We start from the raw sequence: 24,188 nt of genomic DNA on the forward strand, positions 1-24,188 counted from the left end.
ACGACCAAAAGTTTGATGATAAAGAAAGGAGTGTTGGGAACGCTCGATAGAAAATTGGGTATTGAAAAATAGATTGAGCTATCTATGAAGGAGACCAAGGATAAATACAAGGACCAAACCCTATATGCAAAGGAATCTGGTAACTCTGGATCCGTTGAAATCTTTAGAGAATATCTTGCTCCGAAGTCATGTTAAAATCTTGCGGAAAATCTTTCTTCATCAATCATCGAACTTAGAAATTCCAAAATATCATCATCAATATCTTCGATATTTCAGAAGATATTTTCATAAATATTCTCGTCCGAAATTATATACCTTCTCGTGCTTCCTGTGTATCATTTTATTGAAAACATTCAATAGAAAATTTAGTACCGAAAAGCAGATTATGCGAAACTATGAAGAAAGCCGTGGACAAATCACAAAGAATAAGTTTGACTTCAAAGAATTCAAATGATTCAATGTCTGCTAAAGTCTTTAATGAATATTTTGATTCTTACTCTAAACCCTTGCAGACAATAGTTTCTATCATCCTCTGATCTTAGATATTTTGAGATATTATCGTATCTTTCATTATAAATATCCTCCATATTTCTGGAGATATTTTTATAACTATTCTTATCTGAAATCATTAATCTCTTCGTGCTATCAGTGTTACATCATATAGAAACTGTTAGTTTCTATATTCTGTTAACTTTCGAGTTTAAAATATGAATGTTATTGAAGTAATGTTGGGAACTGATGCATGAGTTAGTATAATATAATGACACTTGATCAACGTGATTATATTACAGTAAGTCATGCTGAGTTTCTAAATGGAACATGATGATTCACAGATTATAACAGCATTATGTGACATGTTACATAACTCTTTCATTCTGATTAACTTCTGAACATATCAAGAAAATATATTCTTGATAGTTCTATTCTCAGTGACTCTGGTAATTTGACAAATCAAATCGTGTTATTACGTTCTTTCTTGTTTAGAACATTATATTCATTCGAAACTCCATACTTACGAATTCTGGACCATTACAAGAGGTGTCCAATCGTAAAAAGAAGAAACGAAGGGACAAAGCTCCAAAAGAAATAGAAATGGGAATATAAATCGCAGCAAAGAGGAAGGAGTATTAACTGTGGATGATAATGATTATAGAAAACAGATATAGGGACATTGAAATATAAGGAAAGATATAAAGCCCGATAACAACACCTAAATTACAAACCGTGTATATCAATGTTTATCGCAACATAAAGACACGGGAGAATTATAAGTACTATAACCCCAAGGGCAAAGTAGAAGTAAGCAGATTCCTCTGGTGGAAGTTGGAAAAGAAGAATAATTGTTGCGATAATAAGGATGAGGACAAAGATCAGAACCGGATTAAGCATTATTATAATCTTTTAGATATAGGAACTGAGAAAGAAGGCATAGAAGTGGTGGAAACTAATGGAATGGAAAAGGTAAATTTATAAGGGAAATATCAGACGGAGAAATCGAGACAGATCACCGTATTTAATTATAGAAATCTAAATTTCCCTATTCGCAGAAGAATCAAATCTTTTAGATTTCGAAGATTTTCTTCAAATACCTTAAATTCCGGAATTCAATCAAGACAACGTCAAAAGATAAGACGCATCCTATTTTCTAAATTCAACCCTGACTCTGTCGAAAGTTAAGACGAATCTTTACTTTTCCTATTTCAATCTTTTGTGATAGCTTCACTCGTACGCTTCGAGTACTCGAATAGTTTTATCTATATTAACCAATAACGATAAAACTTTATTTATCAGCTCCTATTCGTCAGAAAAACATTCTTATTGTTAGCCATGATGACCACACTCAAATTTCGGGACGAAATTTCTTTAACGTGTGTTAATAAATATACAAATGATATAGGTTCGTGAATCCGAGGCCAACCCTGCATTGTTCAGTTTGTCAATGTCGTCATATGTATTTTTACTACGAAATACATTAGGTGAGTTCATTTGATTCCCTTTTTACTCATTACATTTTTTTGGGCTGAGAATACATGCAAATGCTTTATTAACTGTTTTACAATATTTATATGCGTGAGTTTCATTAATCCCTTTTTAAATGCTTTTGCAATATATATTTTTGGGACTGAGAATACATGCGCTGTTTTTATAACTGTTTTACGAAATAGACACAAGTAATTGAAACTACATTATATGGTTGAATGATCAAAATCGAATATGCCCCTTTTTATTAAGTCTGGTAATCTAAGAATTAGGGAACAGACACCCTAATTGACGCGAACTCTAAAGATAGATCTATCGGGCCCAACAAGCCCCATCCAAAGTACCGGATGCTTTAGTACTTCAAAATTTATATCATGTCCGAAGGAGGATCCCGGAATGATGGGGATATTCTTATATACATATTGTGAATGTCGGTTACCAGGTGTTCAATCCATATGAATGATATTTTAGTCTCTATGCATGGGACGTATGTTTATGAGAAATGGAAATATGAAATCTTGTGGTCTATTAAAAATTATGAAATGATTATTTATGTTAAACTAATGAACTCACCAACCTTTTGGTTGACACTTGAAAGCATGTTTATTCTCAGGTACGAAAGAAATCTTCCGCTGTGCATTTGATCATTTAAAAGATATTACTTGGAGTCATTCATGACATATTTCAAAAGACGTTGCATTCGAGTCATTGAGTTCATCAAGATTATTATTAAGTCAATTATATTTGGATATATTATGAAATGGTATGCATGTCTGTCAACTGTCGATGTAAATGAAAGTTTGTCTTTTAAAAAACGAATGCAATGTTTGTAAAATGTATCATATAGAGGTCAAGTACCTCGCGATGTAATCAACTGTTGTGAATCGTTTATAATCGATATGGACTTCGTCCGGATGGATTAGGACGGGTCCTTTCAAGGTATATCCCATTTGTAAATAAATAATTAAAACTTGTGTAATTTGTAACGTATTTCGTAGTAAAATATAGTACTATCACGTACCCCCACGCTACCACATCAACTTAAAAACATGATTTCTAAACAAACTTTGACGAAAACCAATCGTTCAATCAATCACACAAGCTCTGATACCACTTGTAGGATCGTGTAAACAGGATTAAACGATCTTAGTCTCAATAACGAGTGCGGAAAATCTCGTTATTGGGTTTTATACTCAAACCTTAAGAAAACCTTTGATCTTAATGATAAAATCGACTTAGATATGTTAAAGATCGACAATATCGAATGCTAGAGAGCACCAGGGATTCGGATTATACGTGTAGGATAGGCTAGGATTCGTAACCCTAACAATGAACCCGAAATCCTCTATAAATACACACAGCACGCTGCAACCGTGCGGTTGCACCTTGCAACTGTGCGGTTGCCTTCCCATCCGTACGGTTGTATTCTGCAACCGTGCGTTTGCAAACCAGTAGAGAAACTTAAACACTAAAGCATTTGAACTTGATCATAATGAACTCGAGGACTAATTATGCACCAACACAGCATCATGCCACAGAACTTTAGTTTTAATCTCAACACCCTGTCTTTGTAATCTAAAACTATCTATTACCTCTGGACTGTAATGGTGCTGTTTCTTCATGAATATCACAGACAGACGTTTACAGCCAGCACCAATATATAGCAGTCCAATACAGTATCCGACATGAAGTTTCTCCAAATTTTGACAATATTTTCCAATAGACTTCCAACCAGGAATCCCAATCTTGTTACAACCTGTTAAGTTCCACTCTTGTAACAATGGACACCCTCTTGAGATTTTAATTATAAAATCTTCATCAACAAAAGAGCACCTAGAAATGTTGAGATATTTAAGTTTTGATGCAAATCCTAACCTAATAGATTCCAAGAAAGTTAAATCTGGAAAGTCATATTGAGTAGAACCAGCAAGATTTAGATACTCAAGACCACCTCCACTTACAATTCGACTAAAATCCAAGTCACAACTAAAAGCTTCTAAACAAGCAAGCGTGGGAGAACACTCTCGAAAGCCAACGCCACGGATTAAACAACATTCACTTATTATGAGTGCTCTGAGTTGATGACAGTTTTGGTTGAGAAAATAGATTCCCTTATCAGTAATCAAATGGCACCCAAAAAGATTCACCTCATTTAAAAATTTGCATAATTTTGATAAGACTTCCAAACTACCATCTGTAACAGATGTAAGAGTAAGACTGATAACAGACAACAACGGACAAGCAGAGGCAATCAATTTAAGTTGTGTGTCAGTGATGCAGCTACAATAATCAAGATTAACAGACTGCAATGTAGAGCCATATTTTAGCAATGGTGTCAAACATGAATATGTTATATGTGGGCAACCAAAATAGCCAAGACTCAATTTCTCTAAATTTGAATGCCGGTTAGGCAGTTTATCAACGATAAAGGAATCAATGATAGAATCGTTATTTGAGCATCAGATTTTCAAGCACTTACGGCTTGTCGACTTTTGAATATTACGAAATGTAACACAGGTTAGACCGAAAGAAGTTTGATCAATAAGTGAATTCAATTTTTGAAAGATACAGTACCACGTGTCATAATCGAGAGGAAATTGCCTAGTACAACGCCTAATACTTGAATCTCCACCCATCGATTGATAATTAATTAAATTAATTTCTTTAAAATATTAAAACAAGGCGAAATGATGATAACGGCACCTGTTACGGCTCATTGAGGTTGGAGAAAGATGATTAGGGGTTTGTGTTTTATACGTGGAGAATGGGTAGGGAATTTGTTTACGAAGTACAATCCTCTCTATCTATTAAAACAAAGCTCATATTAATTAATATTAATACTTTTAAAAAAACCCTTTAATATTTAATCCCCACCCTTAAAAAAAATAGATCTAACGCATAGAATTTCTCTTAACTAATACCTTACTATATTAACTAAGGATTTTGTTAACTATTTTAACCTTGCTTTATTCTATCACTTTAGAGTCTCTCTCCACGATCAAATACAGAGTAATAAAAACATACACCATATTATTCAACCGTCAATATAACCTCCATCAAAAATAATCTCCATTAGTTTCTTCATCAGTTTCTGCAGAATTACAATCTCACATGCGAAACATTCAAGAGTGTTTATTTGTTTTCCGTCTTCAAGAGTGTTTCTTTTTTTCTTTTCTTTCAGTTCTTCTCTTTTACTGACCCTAATTTTTTAGGGTTCATATGATTATATCTGATATGCTAATTCAAAACCAGTGAAGATCGATCGAAACTTGGTATCATAGATCTACCAATTGAAGATCAAATCGTTAAAAAAATGAAGGCCTCATGCTGATTATATATATTCCTGAAACAACTTCTTATCATCAGGTTCCTCATTAACCTTGAATTATTTCCTCAAACCTTTATAAGAGGCGTTTGGTACTCCTGTATACTACAATTTAAAATAGGATAATTAAATATTAACTAATTAATAATTAATACCTTCTTTTATGTTTAATTGATGCATCATGTTGATTAAGTTATATATGATGGCAGGTTGTGTATTGAATCTTCGTTGTCTTTTGAAAAAAAATATCGATGTTGAAGAAGGAATTGAGGTATGTATTCTGATCTTGAATCTTTTTTCAACTATTTTGTTATAGTTATGATGTTGCAAAATATTACAATTACCATATGTGCCATTCTGTAATGCATTAGTAAATGAGGTTTTACATAAAGCATTTCAAAAGGTTGTGTATGATGGTAGGTTGTCAATTGTATCTTTAAGGGATATTATGTAAGTCACAGCTAATTCTTAAATGGGTTTGGTATTTCGATGTGTGAACCTTGACTAATGATTTCAGGTACCAATGTTAACTGGCTCAAATTTTTAAAGTAATGGAGATGGATTTGACTGGTTATCGTTATTTATTTCCTTTATGCTATATTTCACTTGATCATGAAGCTAGCTCAATATAGAGGTGACAACATGTGCGGGCTCGATACAATGTTATAATGAGTAATATATTGTAGAGATTGAAATGTGTTTCGTTGGACAACATCAGTGGGCTGGATAACATATTAAAACGAGTAATGTTTGATTATCTCCTTTTTCAAATTTAATTTTACCTATTAAATTTGTATGGTTCAGCGTAGTAGTTTATTGGTATTAATGATACCTGTTTGTTAACACTTATGTTTTAATAACAAATTCAGTCTGAATCAATCAATAAATATTTGTGACTCAGCATTACATAGAGGTGGTTAGTTTACTCATAGTACTTGAACTTAGGTTCTAATGAAGATGATCTATATACATATTTTGATTGTTATGATGTGCAGGAGAAACTATGGATACAAGTTGTTGTGCCTAAAACTGGGACAATTAAGGTACAAAAATATAGGTACATTTGAACTACTCTATATATGTATTTTACGTTTGAATTATATGAACTAGGAAACTATAAAAGAAATTTCTCTATTAATATTTCAGTTGGAATAAGCAAATATATTCCATGTAACAAGAACTTATTGCGATGATGGACATCTTGTGCCTTTCTTTTAGACTTCTGTTGTGAGTTGCAAGGTTTTTCTGGAACCTACAAGTATGGGATGTAATGTTTTTTCTATTCTTTTGTGTGTTTGTGTTTTTTAGATTTTACTATCATTGCTGTCAAGAATCGTATGAACTAAAACAACTAACCAGCTAATTTCATTTTATTTGCATCACATAGTACTTTTTTTTGGTACACATTGTTTGAATTTATTAATATATCAGGTGTCAATATGGGTTTTTTTTGTTTGGTAAATGTTGAAAAATGTATTGAAGGATTGGATAACCTTGGTTTAAATTGACTTACATATATCATTTGTTCCTTTTTTTTTTTTTTTTTTTTTTTTTTGTATTCGACTTTAAATGACAAATTGCAATAAAGACAATTGTACTAGGTCCACAAATTTTGATAAGGGTAGCAGGTGTATCATACTTGGTTTGGGTCATTCAAAGCTTTTACTTGGAACTGTTAAGGAAAGCATCTTGTAGTCTTAGTGGATCATTTTATTATGATTATGAAAGTAATTTAAATATTATTTTCAATTTCAATGATGAAGAGAAAGAGACTGGTTATTGACTCTTTATGTGTGTAGATGTTTTTGTATCAACTGTATAGCATATCAAAGTTTGATTCATTTTTTTTTTAAACACAAAAAAACTTATTATATCTTACATTGATCTCTTTTTCAGGTATTACCAAGTGAAGATCCTCATTTTTCAAACATGCATGTAGCATTGATATGTTCTTGGCTGTGAAGGTTTACTTGAATGTCACTGATGATACTGTATCATCTTGATCATGTAAGACTTGTCCAGAACATATTAGTTGTTTGCAGCCATTCGAACTTTCATGAATAATGGAGTTATTCAGAACCTTTTATTGGTCAAAACTATGTACGTACTTTGACCAATCCCCTCTTCATATTAAAGCAAAGTCAATATTAGCTTGGATTTCAAATTTATGGATGTTGTGTGTTGTAACATGTTTGCTTACACTATATCCCTTCGACTCTTTTAGTTATATACTTATAGTACACCATCCTTAATATTTATCTGGAACACATAATTTGGTAGATGAGGGAGGCTACTCTTTTTGCTTTATCCTCTGTGTCACAACAATTGCTTGAAGTTGAGGTTATGACTATCCTTAATACTGTTACCATTACTGTACATTACTATATAAATTAATTGCAAATGGTATAAGTATGATAATTTGAGTTTTTTCATTTTGCAAATCACAATGTCTTCTCTACGTTTGTTTTTAGGTTTCCGCATTTTCTGGAGTCAATGTGAGGAATCTCTTGGAGCAAACTTTTGCTGAATACATGGCAACAGGTAGCGTTAATAATATTCCTAATATCTTCTTAAACATTAAGTATTAACTGATTGTTATATGTTGTGCATGTGTACATGATTTTCCCTTTCTTTATGCTCATATGTTTTCGTCAATTGCTAAGTTCTCATCTGTGGTAATAATCAATAATAATAATAATAATGCTTTATATTTCACAAAGAAACTATTCACATCTTTGCTTCTTTTGTATACAGATCAACCAAGGTGTTATTGATCATTTCCTCTATGCTGCTATCCAGGCAATCGGGATGGATGTGTAAGCTCCTATCGTTCTTTTTATATTTACATTTATCATTTCATTCATATGTTAGTTCATACCCATATATTAAATATGAAGTATAGACCTCCACCTATCAAAGTTGGTGCGTGTCGTACACTTTCTCAACTTTACCTGACACAAATAGAGGAATACCGCAGTCGCATATATTGGTCCTGTTCTCATCATTTACAGAACTTCTTGAGCAGGTACTATAAAACTATATTTACTACACTATCTATTAACTAACCGTGTATTTAGTCTTTATCTTAATCTGCAATACTTTGCACGCTTCTGATGAGACAATGCATCTGGTCCTTGAAACACTGCAAGCAGCTGTGATATCAGGTTAGTCGTTATAATTAGGGTTTAAAAAAATAAAAAAAATTAAAAAAAAATTAAAAACACCGCCAACCTTACCCTCTAAATGTGGAGAGGCTATGCGCTTCACTTCCACCGGTAATCTTTTGAAACAATATTTCTTCCTTTTCTTTAACATTTTGATTTTGATTCATCATTTGGAAAAAAATGATGAATGATGGTTCTTTCGTTATAAAATTGTACCTGATAGGGTCAAATGGGTAGTTTTTTAGGAGACTCCTGCCTTTTTAATTTAATGTAACAATGTTTTAATGGGTGGCCATTGGGTGATAAACTGACGGCTCAAATTGAAATTCTTATGTGGAGACCCGAAACACTTTTGATTCAAATAAGTATTAATTTTCTCGTGGATAATACCATGATGGGATGTCACATATATTTCATTATACGAGTTAAGTTTTATTATGCGTCTCAAAATCCACTTTGTGTAATATTACGTGCCAGGATATATTAATCCGTTTTAAACACTTTTGTTTTAGAAGAGAAGTGATTAGCGTGATTTTGTTGTATATATAAGTATTAACCTTACGAAAAATGCTTTTGTTTTGACTCTTAGTTTTGACCTTGATGATTAATCATTGAGTTTATTGATTTGCACAATTCTGAATTGTGGGTCATTACTTCTGAATTGCTACACAACAATTTTTGAGGATCTAAGTAAACATCAGAGGTAGCACGAAACTATCATTGTAGTTATTCACCTAAAATACCATCAAATTACCTAAAATACAAGGTGTTCCATTCATGACCGTTCTTAGCTTTTATACTAAGATACATAAGATCAACCAAACAGTTTATTTATATATTGGAATGTTTAAATAACAATGTTGCATTCATTGGAGGAATGGAGTTCAACCCCACTTCTTTTGGGTCACTTTCTTTTATTAGTACTACTATTACATACGCTATGATCTTATTGAGTTATTATTTACAAGCTTAGCTTCTTTTGATTTCATGTATCCTGGAATTGTAGTTACCCCCGCCCACATGCCTCGAGATATCTCGAACACTTGCAATTCTGTGAACTATTTCTTGCGAGATATCACAAACACTTGATATTCGGTGAAGTATATCTTCACATTACACAAGGGACAATTTTATTCCATTCCAAGTAATGTGATGTCTTATCTTTTGAGTTTATTATATTAATTTTTTGTATTAACATGAGATGAAATGTACTACTTCTAAATGATTAATTTATATGTACGTTTAGTCATATTATTTGGTTAAAATAATATTTGATATTTAATACGGAGTACTAACAAAATGTTGCTTAACCACAAATTTGCAGATTACGAAAAATTCTTTAATAATACCGCGAATTCGCGGGTATTAAACTAGTTTAAACATAATTAATACTCCGTATCAATAATTAAATACTCCGTATCTTTTTATTTTTTTGAACAAAAAAACAATAACTTTATAGAAATAAATCTAATCTACAAGATAGGGACAAGGAAACAAAAAGGCCACCACAAATAAGGCTCGAAGATAGAAAAAAACCTAATCAAACAACCCGAGACGATAACTAAAACCGAGCCTTAACGTGGACTAAATAACACAAAAAAACAACATATTAATGGATCTAAAATAAACCAATCAAAAAAACCTCAATCAAGTACCAAAGGTTGCATCATTATTGCCCTCTTCTGCAGTCGCCTTAAATGAAAAAGTAGACTCGATTCCAACCCCGTCCGCATTCAATCCTCCATTCCTATATTCATAAAAAAATCAACATCATCTAACGGTTTTCCCGCCCCCTCTCCAATACGCATTCCCTCAAAACTCACAAAAGTTTGACCAACTTTTGCACTCCGATTAGAAGTCCCCTCGATCTCATCCTCGTCACTCGAGTCATGCAACCGAAATGTCCCGTCCATTACACTCTTTTTCTTGTCTTTCCCTTTCCTCTTCCCCGAAACCCTTACAATGTCCTTTACAATCCTTATTCGCACAAATACAATACTTACGTCCTACGCTATTCCCGGTAGTAACGTTCTCTAAGTAATCAAGAAGCGCATTAGTATCATCCTCCCACTTTTCAGTTGTCAAGACATCCGCAATCCTCTTTTTTTTTACCGATTACCAAAACCAACCCCATCAAGCGTGTTGTCAATCCTATCCAAATTAACCGCATACGAACCGCCTTGAACCCCATCGTCTAAACCCGAACTCTCGCCCTTCAATTCCTCCCTACCACAATTAACAGTAATATTATTACCAACCAAAGTGTCGGATCCATCGTTAGCATCGAAACACCTGGAAGCCCTCACTCCCGCATCAACAACACCCGTAACCACCTCCATATCGTGTGTATCCTGCTGCACATCACGAATAGAACTCGAGACCGTCGAAAACCCCCTGTTAATTACACACGAAACTGTCCAACTTTGATATTACAATTGGTACACTCGACCAAATCCGATGAGAAGCCATCTTCAACGATCGAACTAAAATCGGCCAAATTCCTCAGTTCGTTAACCCAAAGTTGCTTCATATATTCCTTTGTATCTTCCAATTTAACAACTACTAACTCATGGATGTGCTTCACAAAATGAGAATTTACAAACGCAAACACTGAACCAATATTACTGAACGTTGAAGACGATTTAGCAATGGATATAACGTTACCGAACAAGCTAGCCACCTTACGAATGTTACGATCCGAAATGAACTTAGCTGGTACACCCCAAATTTTGATCCAAAAAAACGACTAAACACCGAAGCGTGATTGACAAAAGGAGCTATTAAAACAAAACCCCCCGAAATGTTTATCCGCTCCTAAAATTCTGTTAAAGCTATCAAGAGAAGAGCATACAACCACACACCCAAACATACCTAATGATGCGCATACCTGCACATATTAATTGCACGATGTTAGCACGTGATGATGACATCACTACTAACTTAAAGAGCGCAACCAAACACTACAAGCGAATGAAGCCAACCCTTGAAGTAGTGCATAGAATGCATGCGCAAAATAAAGGTTAGCTTGTCTAAGTGCCAACTTACAGAAGACACTGCATCGGGTTGGCACGATCCAGACACTGTACAACGACCAGATATGGCAGCATGGCAGCAGACTGTTGGGAGACAACATTATGATATTGGCAGTACCTTTTTGCAGCTTTATGGAATAAAATGACAAGAGTGATATAGTGTGGCACTGGCACATCACTTTTGTCTCCTTATGTGGCACTAAAAGACAATAGCCTCCACTTATAAATAGACGTGATACACCCAATCAAGGCATGATACTTCATCCTTCAAATCTTCATCTCAACACATAATCAGATATTCATCACAAGAAAATTCACCTTATTAATCCTAAGGGGTCTGTTAATCTCCCCTTAGTTGACCGCGCTACCGGAATACGCACAGCACCTAACTTACGGTCTCAGGTAGCGTTCTTTGAACAAATCCTAACATCGTCCCTGAGCCATCTATTTCGGCTAACCCGAATGATGGTGGGTCGACGTTTAACCACCCCTTCCGAGATCATCATCTCGTATTGAGGTTATTCACGGTACTCCTCACCGGAGAGTTAAACTCAAAAGTCCCTTAAATCCCCCAAGATCAAGTGTAGACCGAACTCCATGGACCATTTTATGTTTGATCAATACCAAACTTGCAAAACTAAGTTTCAGAGTGAAGTTTTGCTATCAAAACAAAGCCCCGGAAGTGATTGTTATTTGACGATAAAGTGGAGTTTGGTTATATCATCGTGTTACTTTTAATGATGTTTCAAAGTGGCAAAACTGAATTCAAGAGATTGCTACATGCTCCTCAAAGACGTGTAATTGAATCAGTAACAGAAGTATGGGAGCTTGGTACAAAGCCAAGTAACGAAGATTGTTTAGAATGGTATTGGTCAAATTACTTGAATATGGTCAATTTGTGTTACGGTTTAATTCTATCCGGATGAAAAGTAAAAAAAAAAAAAAAGTGAGCTTTAAAACTATGTCAAATGGGTCAAAACCTATCTTCATCTATCTTACATGAGCAGAACATCCTTAATGAATTATCGTTACTATTGTTTTTTTGTTGTTGGAAAGATGGGATTGAAAACCACCCACCCGATCATTATCCACGCACACACGTGTTTTAGGGCAGGAACCCGAACCGCATAACAAGAACCCGATCCATCAATCCATACAGGCATGTGGATCGAGCCGAATTCCTGCATACGGTTCGGTAAAACCTCTCTCACGGACTTTTTACAGAGCCAGTGATCGAACTCTTGACCTCAACCGTGCCCAATACTCAAGGTATTGGGGTTGAACCATTGAGCCACGAAGGAGGTTCATCGTTAATATAGTTTTGATCATCGTATTTGACATGATAGTTATATACTTCAACTTTAATGATCCTGTTCAAATAGTGGTTTAGGTTTATCCAACCCGACTATTGTTGACCCATATACAAAAATGTTAAATGTACTACTTTAAATCTCTGTAACCCGCCCATATTATATCCTCTAATGCTTGATCATTGATATCGATATTTAATCAATAAAGATGTTTTTATTGATCTGAAAGTCAAACTTTTAGATTATGCAAACTTTTTAAGTGACTAATTTTATTGAGTACGAATTTGTAGAATTTTTTGGTGTCAATTAACCCTACCTGACATGGATTCCGTCCATTGAAACCGGAAAAATCAACATTTTTTTTGGTAAGCGAGGAAACCGCCTTATAAACGAAGACAATGGCTCCCGATATAAGGTAAAATGTCGGGTAATCAAGCCGTCAAATTCAACATCAACACAACTGTGGCAAAAATTTCATCCCTAAAGTTTCCTCGGAAAGTCAATATCAACACATTATGGCCAGCATAGATAGATACGGTAAGTCTTCTTCTGGACCTAGGGGACGACCAATAAAAATAAACAAACAAAACACAATGCAGGCCGTTCCAAATTCACTCACATCCACTTCCAGATGCATGGGACATCAAAACTGCGCAACAGAAACTAATCTTACGGTCTATGACATACAAAATTTACATACGTTGTGTTGATAATATTTTTTTGCTGCACATATATGACTCATGTAAAACAATAGTCTAGTAACCAAGATGAAAGATGTATTGGATCAGAAATCAACTGATATGTATTGGATTAATGTGCAGCCTCGATGTCATACTTATGACCTCCATGATATTGATCTGTAATCCAGGTCCAAGTTTATGGACTACACCATATAAAAATTTAACTATTTAGCACCAACAGGTAAATCATTGGAGTTAGTGTTACACGTTCCAAACGCTCCACACAAACCATATCCTGCACAACTCTCAGTTGGCGTTGTGTCAAAATAGTAAACCTAACTTTGGGTCGAATTAGTGGCGGAACTTGAACCCATATACAGAGCAATTCCATTAATGTTTTCTTTCTTCTCAACTGATTCAAATATTATAATTAATAGTTATTTATTTGACATTCAAAGATGAACACCTATCATTTATGGCAAAAAGTCCACATTGTAATTTGACTAGGTTAGATGACTATCAAGTATCAACCACAGGCTACAATGGTATAAAATTCAGCCCATATATTCAAACTACTAAAAAATATACAAATGTCTGCTACAATGGTATAATCACATACGTACGCTCACCAATATATACACATTTTCAAAAAGGCAAACTCACTCATCATACACAAATTTACAAATATTTGCTACCAAAAGATCTTGTTTGGAGGGGTTACCTCAATACCGCTAGGCCAATAACGTTTTGGTTGAAAAGGAATACGATACGTCCTTTGTTGAAAAACCAGAGTTAATAGTATTAGCTTCGCACGTGTGTTCCCATAACATCTTACTCACATAGACATACTTTAAATGAATGTGTAAACAATATCAATATCACTCAAATAGAAATAATTTAGCAATTACTTTTGAACATTCAGAGGTGACAATGACACCATAAACAAAGACAAAATAGTAGTCATACACTTGAAATTAGCCGCAATAAAATTACTAAAAATTGATGTATCCTTTGCTGAACATGGATTTAATAAGCATACATAACTTTAACCTCTATCGAAAATAAAAGATGTTCAAATGTCATCCACATGGATATGAATTGAGATAAGATATGGGATGTCACATAAACAAAACAAAAAGAAATCTAGAGTTACATATTAGATAGCAGGCGCTAATAAAAATTAAACTGACGGTGGAGGTATGAATCAAAGTAGAATCTTCAATGTCGTCTTTCACAGCCCACAGGCCCTGCCTAGCCTGCTCGATACTTTTCATAAGTTTTAAATACCCGGCTTCTAGCATCATGCCACGGAACTTTAGTTTTAATCTCAACATCCTCTCTTTGTAATTTAAAAAGACCAATTATTTCTGAGGTGTTCTGGTTTTCCTCAATGACTATCACAGAAAGACGTTTGCAACCAGCACCAACATACAGCAGACCTCGTCCAATACAGTATCCAACGTGAAGTGTCTCCAAATTTTGACAATATTTTCCAATAGACTTCCAACCAGGAATCCAAATCATGTTACAACCTGTTAAGTTCCACTCTTGTAACAATGGACACCCTCTTGAGATTTTAATTATAACATCATCATCAACCAAAGAGCACCTAGCAATATTAAGACATTTAAGTTTTGATGCAAATCCTAAACCAATAGGTTCCAAAACAGTTGACCCTCGAGAACCATAGGTTCCAAGATTTAGATACTCGAGACCACCTCCACTAACAATTCGACTAACAGCCTTAGAATCCAAGTCACAATTAAAAGCTTCTAAACAAGCAAGCGTGGGAGAACACTCTCGAAAGCCTACGCCATGGATTAAACCACACTGACTTATTATGAGTGCTCTGAGTTGATGACAGTTTTGGATGAGAAAATAAATTCCATTATCAGTAATATTATAGCACCCAAAAAGATTCACCTCATTTAAATATTTGCATGATTTTGATAAGACTTGCAAACCACCATCTGTAATAGATGTAATGGTGAGACTGATAACAGACAACAACGGACAAGCAGAGGCAATCAATTTAAGTTGTGTCTCACGGATGGAGTTACAATGATCAAGATTAAGAGACCGCAATGTAGAGCCGTATTTTAGCAATGGCGTCAAACATGAATATGTTAAATGTGGGCAACCATAACAGCCAAGAGTCAATTTCTCTAATTTTGAATGCCGGTTAAGCAGTTTATCAATGATAAAAGAATCAATAATAGAATTATTATTTGAGCATCGGATTTTCAAGCACCTGCGGCTCGTCGAATTTTGAATATTACGAAAAGTAACACAGGTTAGACCGAAAGAATTTTGATCAATAAGTGAATTCAATTTTTGAAAGATACAGTACCAGGTGTCATAATCGAGAGGAAGTTGCCTGGTACAACACCGAAGACATGAATCTCCACCCATCGATTGATTATCAATTCAACTAAATTCTGTAAAAAGTTAAAGCCAAGCGAGATGATATCGGCAACTGTTACGGCTCATTGAGGTTGGAGGAAGATGATTAGGTAGGGATTTGTGTTTTATACGTGGCGAATCTGAATAGGTAGGTAATTTGTTCCAAATTCAATTACGGAGTAAACATAATTAATTACTCCATATAGCGAGAAGGTTGCAAAATTCGCTATTAGGAGATTAATTGGTCGGGACTTCTCGGATTACTGATCGGAAATTAATCGAATTGTACTTTATACATTTAAATATTCAATTTTAAAAATTATATGTGTAAATATAGAAAAAAATCATAAATATAAAAATAAATTTTAACATGATTATTTAAAATTATTCATTTTGCTCAAAAACTATAAAGTTATAGTTTGAATTCATGTTAAAATGTTAAATATTTTTTACTTTAACCGACTTTGATTACCAAATTCGATTTTAACCCATCAATTGACGTTGACCATTTAATTAAACGGATTTTTAGAAATCAGAACGGATTGCTCTTAAAAATGATTAAAGGAGGATAAATCGGCGAGTAATCGAGTTTTTTACAACACTAGATATACGGATAGTCGCCCTGAGATTAATGAAGTTCGAAGAAAATAGTTGGATATTCGAATTAAAAAAAAAGAAAATTAATACTCCCACCAAGTAACAATTAATTAATAATTACTTCATTATAATAACAATAATGATAATAATATATAATAATTAATGAAGAATATTCATTTGAATCATTAATTTACGTTAAGATTTAAGAGTAAATTTCATCCCTTAGATTAATATTATTAATGGCTTAGGATTAACATCAAAACATACGAGTATTTTTTGGGTGGAAGGGTAGTTTTGTCCATTCGGTAACAATTATATGTTACACAACCCGTCGATATCAATTCGAGTCCTTCATTCTTCACTTAGGGTTTCGTTCCCCAAATTCACGATATTAACCTGCTAACCGACGATTATTCCTTCAAACCTCCGGCCATCAACAATCATCAACAACAATAATCGATCAACATTCAACAATCATCTATCAACAATGGCTAACAAAAATGATTCTCCGATCACAAAACAACCTTCGGCCAAACCTCCGGCTAAAAAACAACCCCCGGCCAAAAAACCGCTTCCGGATAAATCTGCTTGTAAATATAACATGTTTTATTGATGATTGTTTATAATCAATCAAGTGTTGTTGCATACCTTTGTTTTTTAATGTTTAGAGTTTCGTGATATAGTCATTCGTGTATTTGTTGTTTATCATTAATGTTTGTCTTTAACTACATAACCACATGTGATTGGTTGTCTGTAAGTATACAATATTGGTATATGTGTTTAGCTTCTCTAATTACATGTTATTTCTTGTGATTGTTTTATGTGTGTTTTATGAGTATATGCATATTTCTTATTAAAAAATCAGAATGTGTTTAAGTATACAATTTGTGATTTGCTTTTCAATTAGATGTGATTATACAAGAAATCACTTGGAAGTTACAGTTAGATATTAACAAATGCAATCACCTATGATATAATTGGTTTAATGTTAGTGTATGATATAATTGGTTTAATGTTAGTGATTTACTTTTGTAAAATACATGTTTACAGTTAAAAGAAAAGAAAATCCTGTTATTGTTGAAGAAGTTAAACCAAAACACAAACAGAAGGTTGTCACTGTTGAAAAAGTTGACAATGTAGAAGAAGTTGTTAAGTTACCTTCTATGAGGCTTAGGACCACACCTAAGCAGTTTACAAACTTCATGTGTTCTCTGACCCCTGAACAGAGAGCATGTGTAACCAGACTCGATTTTTGTTCATTAATAGGTTTCAACATAAAACAATTGCCGGGTAATCTTGCATACTATGTTGTTGATAAATTTGATGTTAAGAAAATGTTAACATTCTACGAAATAATAACAACAAATAAAAATTGTTTCTATCACTAACAATTTTTAACAATTGTATGAAAATAGAAAAATAAAAAATGGAAGACAAGCATTTCATAGGAACACCATAATTAACAATTGTACGAAAATAAAAAAAATGTTTCACTAATTCCATAGTAACATCAGAATTTGGTAGTATCATGTTGTTCTTTTGTTTTTTTATTTTTTGTCACAAGTCCTGACATTGTGATTCGTACCTCCACAATTACTGCAACCCCTCTTTCTCTTTTTGATTGCCCGTACATCCAAAAATTCTTGCTTTGACATCTGATTAACATGGCAGATTCAAAGCTGTCCATAAAAGTCCACAGATTTGATGCGGATCCTGTAAAGTGTGAAAAAAGCATTCTGTAACGACCCGAATTTTTCGACTTGCTTTTGTGGTTTGTATTTTCCCGTAACTGTGTGTTTGTGCGTACTGTGCTATATTATACTCTGAGATTTTATTACATGTTGATTACTTTCGTTTATATGTTAGAACGTGTCTTTAAGTACGTAGGTTACTTAACTTAATCCCAGTGAGTTTTTACGACCATTAGTGTCACTTAACGATTTGAACGAGCTATGTTTGTCGGTACACGTTTAACTTGGTCATTATATTATGACTACGAAATACTAATTATTATAATAATTACTCGGGTTTTTGGATGCTTAATTACGATTAGTAACTTACTGGAACACACTAGTTAGTCTTGTTGGACTTTCTACCTTGTTGGACCTTAGCCCACCATACTCTAGCTAGTGGACTATTTAATTAGCCCAATCATAAGTGTAACAACCCTAATTTTTTCGTTACTTTCGTTAACCTTCCGTTAGTTTATTTAACGGCGATTATTTAACTTTTATGTGTTTACGTGTATTAAATGCGTAGTTGACCTTTGGAGGGTTTCAATAATTGATATGGGTTGATATTAATTCAAATAAATATTTCGGATAATGAAATACGATAAAAACGAAACGATTTTGATAATATCTTTTTGAGCAACGAAACGCTCGGATTTATTTTAATAATTAATTTAATTAATTATTAACTTTTTTTAAATATTTAATTTATTGGGATTTTAATAAATTAAGCGATTGGTTACGTTTAACGATCGGATTAGCGTTCCGGGCCTTCGGTACGACAAAACGACACTTAAAACGGACCACGAATACACTGGATTACAAAACGAGAGCCCGGGAACCCATGGTGGGCCCCATTCGGCCGAACCTGAAATGACCCATCCTAATCCATCCGGACGAAGTCCATATTGGTTATAAACGATTCACAACAGTTGATTACAGCGCGAGGTATTTGACCTCTATATGATACATTTTACAAACATTGCATTCAACTTTAAAAGACAATCTTTCTTTCCAACGAAAATTGACAGCATGCATATCATTTCAGAATATATCCAACTATAATTGACTTAATAATAATCTTGATGAACTCGACGACTCGAATGCAACGTCTTTTGAAATATGTCATGAATGACTCCAAGTAATGTCTCTAATATGAGCTAATGCACAGCGGAAGATTTCTTTCATACCTGTGAATAAACATGCTTTAAAGTGTCAACCAAAAGGTTGGTGAGTTCATTAGTTTAACATAAATAATCATTTCATAATTTTAATAGACCACAAGATTTCATATTTCCATTTCTCATAAACATACGTCCCATGCTTAGAGACAAAATATCATTCATATGGATTGAACACCTGGTAACCGACATTCACAATTTGTATATAAGAATATCCCCATCATTCCGGGATCCTCCATCGGACATGATATAAATTTCGAAGTACTAAAGCATCCGGTACTTTGGATGGGGTTTGTTAGGCCCGATAGATCTATCTTTAGAGTTCGCGTCAATTAGGGTTTTTGTTCCCTAATTCTTAGATTACCAGACTATATAGGGTGATATTCGATTTGATAATCCAACCATAGAATGTAATTTTAAGTACTTGTGTCTATTCCGTAAAACAGTTATAAAGCAGCGCATGTATTCTCAGTCCCAAAAATATATATTGCAAAAGCATTTAAAAAGGGAATAATGAAACTCACGCATATAAATATTGTAAAACAGTTAATAAAGCATTTGCATGTATTCTCAGCCCAAAAATGTAATGAGTAAAAAGGGAATAAACGAAACTCACCATACTGTATTTTGTAGTAAAAATACATATAACGACATTGAACAATTACAGGGTTGGCATCGGATTCACGAACCTATATCATTCATATATGTATTAAAACATATAATCGTAATTACACAAACTTATATATACTTGTTATATTATTTTATATACATAAATTTAATATATTCAGTTTATATGTATTTTATATAACTAATATTCATTTTAACATATTTATAATACTATTTTATATTAAGGTTTATATATGATAAAAATATATATTCATATATTAATTGATGTATTTATATATAGCTTAGTTAAAAATATAATAATATTTAATATTAATATTATTGTAATGCATAAAAATATCTATGTGTAATATTGCTAAAATGATAAGAAGGATAATAGTAATGATAGTAATAATATTAATAATGATAATATTGATTTTAAGAATGTTAAATATAATAACTTTACTAATTTTGATAAAAATGATAGTCTTACAAAAATAATAGCTTTGATAATTTTTAATTACAATGATATTTTATTTTAATAATCAAATGATAATAATAATAACCTTGTTAATGGTAATAAGTTTCATAATAGACTTCATGTTGAATTTCTAATCTTATAGTTACAGTTTCTATAACCTAGATTCACAATCATATACATAATTGTACAGATATTCGTGTAATTTATAACCAGCTTCCGAATTTTACTATAACAACTTTTATCACTAACTTCATAGTTGTTATTAATATATTTGTAATCATAATAATTAATAATAACAATAATAATCGTATTAATAATCGTATTAATAATAATAAGTAATAATAATAATAATAATAAGTAGATAAATGAAAATTACCTCAAAAAGAATTTGTTCCAAAAATAATCATAGAGCCCATGCCTAGGTTTGAACAACTAACCTCTCGGTTACACATCATCACCTTGAACCATCTACTCTGATAACATTTTTCTGTTTTATATCCGATTTAAAATATTTTACCCCATATCATCGTCATTTCCATACCATAATCCAAATTACTTCAGCCCACCAGAAACTTTATAAGCCCAACATTTTGATTAGCCTAACTACTTAAGATAGGCCCAACAACATGATCGAATCCTAATGTCCAGAATAGAAAGTCCTAATACTTAATACGGCCCGATTTGCAAACCAAAAATTGGATTTAGTGCCCCGTTAAGTTTGATCTGTGGATAATGCAGCGACGAAGAAAACAACTAAATAAAGGGTTTTGTTAAAGTTGTCGGCCATTCCCCTTTCATACTTTTCTTAAAGTTTGGATAATAATACATATTAATTCATAGGCTTATCTCCCTTGTGTGAGTTCAAACAGAAACGTAAATAAATAAAAGGAAGAAGGAAAAAGAATAGTGGCGTGCTGCTTGAGTGTTGGCCGACAGAAACTAACCAAAATTAGAGGTAGATAGCAGCGAGTAGCAACTGCAGAAGCTACTGTTCGACCACTAATCAGGTTAGAAAGACAGCAAAAGTGATAGCAGTTTTGGGACACTTTGGTGGTGAAGTTTAGGTGTAGTTGCATCTGAAACAAATAAATATGCAACCGATGATGACTCTTGGTGACCTTCGAATAAAAATAAGCGTAGCGATTCAACCCATTTAAGTGGGTTTAGTTGATCGATCGTATAAGATAGTGAGGATGGTTGTTTGTAATTGTGGTGCGTTCGATGGTCTTCAACATAACTTGATAGAGAGAGAAAGAAAGAGAGAGATGAAGGTCATGCAGGTTGTAATGTTTTCGATGGTGGATGTGAAGTGGGTTCAACCGAATAAAGAAGAAATGGTTTTGTTGTGGTTGATATAGTTTACAAGGATAGTGTTTCTGCTCGTCAAAGGAAGGAAGAAACAGAAGATCGATGATGGTTTGTGGTGAGGTTTTAAGGTGGTGCCGGTGGAAACTCATGGTGGTGATGATCAAAGGTGGTGGTGATAATTAAGTTTTACGATGTAGGACAAGGGTTGAAGAGAGTGGCGAGTTGAAATGGATAGATTGGTTTTAAACTTGGTAACATGGTCTTGTATCTTCAAACACAAAAAAAAAAAAAAAAAAAAAAAAAAAAAGTTGATGGTTTGGTTAAAGTCGAAGTTTGCAGAGAAAAGAAAATAGATCAAATGTGGTATGGGTATTGAACAAAAAAGAAGTAGAAACTCGATAGTAGAAATAGGTGATACAGAGAGTAATTTGGTTTGGGTCATGTTTGATATTTAAACATAAAAGTAATATCACAAGTGGTTGTTAGATGGGTGAATGGTTTAAAGGTTGATGGGTGAAGAAATTTTGCAATGATCGAGTATATGTAAAAGTTTATATATCAGTACCTTATATGCATATGAATATGTATAAAGGTGATGACCAACACAACATATAATTGAGTTAGTACAAATGGTTCGATCAATTTTTGTTTGTAATGCGAGTTGATAATGACTGATAACAAAATTTAGAAAGATGGCAAATTAACTAAAGTTGAGGTTGATTTTGTACAGAAGTTGATTGGTACTATCAAAGGAATCATTGGAGTAATTTAACAGATAATTTGAAAAATAAGATAGTGATGTCAAACTGATTTTTAGATTCCATAAACAATGATAGGTATTAATCTAAAAATATATGTGTATAGCAATATAAGCATATTTCGTATATTATTTATTTATCTAATTGTATATATGTATTTATTTATATATAAATATGTTTTAAATAATAATTATTATAATATCCTATTTTTATTTTATTAATTCTAATAACAATAACATATAATACTTCAATTTATATTTCAAATTATTATTTATATATACACATATCTATTTATAAATAGTTGTTCATGAATCGTCGGGCACAGTCAAAGGGTAATTGATTACATGATTATAGATTTCAACACTTTCGAGACTCAACATTACATATTTTGCTTATCGTGTCGGAAGCATATAAAGATTAAAGTTTAAATTTGGTCGGAAATTTCCGGGTCACTACAGTACCTACCCGTTAAAGAAATTTCGTCCCGAAATTTGAGTGTGGTCGTCATGGCTAACAATAAATATGTTTTCTTGACGAATATGCGCTGATAAATAGAGTTTTCATCATTACCGAATAATACAGATAAAATAATTCGAATTATTCGAAGAGCACGAATGATACTATCATGAGAGAGGTCCCAACGGGCATCGTCCACTTTCGCCCAAAAACTTGCCCAAATTTGTAGCCGTTAGCAAAATAAAAAAAAATTTCCAACAGCTATCCCAACGGTCACCTTTACACTATATAAACACCAACCATATACTTCATTTTATACACTCAAACATATATTTCTTTTATATTTCCACTTTTCTCAAATTTAAAAATCAAACACTCCCAAACTGCAAAATGTTAACACTTCCCCCAATGATTGTTTCGTTCGATGTTCATTACGGAGGTGATTTCCGTAATCAAATGAAGGAATATAAGTGGGGCGGCAGTATTTCGTTTGAAGATATCGACATTCGTGATATTGGTTTACAAGACTTGTTATCCTTTCTGAAGGAAAAAGTTCCGTGTGAATTCACTTCTGTGTTCTTTTATAAAGACGATTATGATGTGGATTGTAGGGCAAGTTTTCTGTGTACCGATGATCAATGGTACTTTATAAAAGATACCATTGAAGATCGCGGTAAACGCATTTCTTTGTATGCGGTTCTTGAAGATGAAGAGACGTTGGGTTATCGTTACCTCGATGAATCAGCTGAAGCAGCAGTTGAGGCATTAAGAGAAATACCGATGTCTCCAGAGTACCTCACGGATGGTGAAATGACTGGTGAACGCTATTTTGCAGATGGCAATTGATGACGACAAGTAGTTTGATTGTAATCTTTTAATTTTTAATTGTCGTAATGTTTTAATTTTCAATTATTGTAGTTTCAGTGTGGTTGTCGAGTTTTATACCTTCCTTTATGTTTCGGAGCTCTTCGTCTTTTTAATCTCCTCTCGATCTCTAGTAAAACAAGAAATGGTCTAGAATTTGTAAGTATGGAGTTTCGAATGAATTTGATGTTATAATCAAGAAGGAACGTAATAGCACGATTTTGATTGGTTAAATTACCAGATTCAAGAGATAAGATAGAATGTAAGAGTCGTGTAACATGGCACATGATAGTGGTATGATCTACTGTGAACCATC

The 24,188-nt window shown here is 33.2% G+C and overlaps 2 protein-coding genes across 2 annotated transcripts; both read right to left on the reverse strand.

Moving 5' to 3' along the window:
- Positions 1–3,485: 3,485 nt before the first annotated feature.
- LOC139889765 (F-box/LRR-repeat protein 12-like) lies at positions 3,486–4,616 on the reverse strand. The gene is made up of 2 exons (XM_071872699.1): positions 4,460–4,616; positions 3,486–4,369 (listed from the first exon to the last, which is right to left on the reverse strand). The coding sequence occupies exons 1-2, from the start codon at positions 4,614–4,616 to the stop codon at positions 3,486–3,488; spliced, it is 1,041 nt and encodes a 346-aa protein (XP_071728800.1).
- A 9,935-nt stretch (positions 4,617–14,551) lies between these two features.
- LOC139893148 (F-box/LRR-repeat protein 12-like) lies at positions 14,552–16,017 on the reverse strand. Its single transcript, XM_071876295.1, has one exon. The coding sequence runs from the start codon at positions 15,901–15,903 to the stop codon at positions 14,743–14,745; it is 1,161 nt and encodes a 386-aa protein (XP_071732396.1). The 5' UTR covers positions 15,904–16,017; the 3' UTR covers positions 14,552–14,742.
- Between the last annotated feature and the right edge of the window lie 8,171 nt (positions 16,018–24,188).

This window comes from Rutidosis leptorrhynchoides, chromosome 2 (genome assembly GCF_046630445.1).
Source record: "Rutidosis leptorrhynchoides isolate AG116_Rl617_1_P2 chromosome 2, CSIRO_AGI_Rlap_v1, whole genome shotgun sequence".
NCBI lineage: Eukaryota > Viridiplantae > Streptophyta > Magnoliopsida > Asterales > Asteraceae > Rutidosis > Rutidosis leptorrhynchoides.

Coding starts and splice junctions, on each gene's coding strand:
- LOC139889765 (XM_071872699.1), bottom strand. CDS start 4,616: ATGGGTGGAGATTCAAGTATTAGGCGTTGTACTAGGCAATTTCCTCTC. Junction 4,370..4,459: donor TATTCAAAAGTCGACAAGCC/GTAAGTGCTTGA, acceptor ATTCAAATTTAG/AGAAATTGAGTCTTGGCTAT.
- LOC139893148 (XM_071876295.1), bottom strand. CDS start 15,903: ATGGGTGGAGATTCATGTCTTCGGTGTTGTACCAGGCAACTTCCTCTC.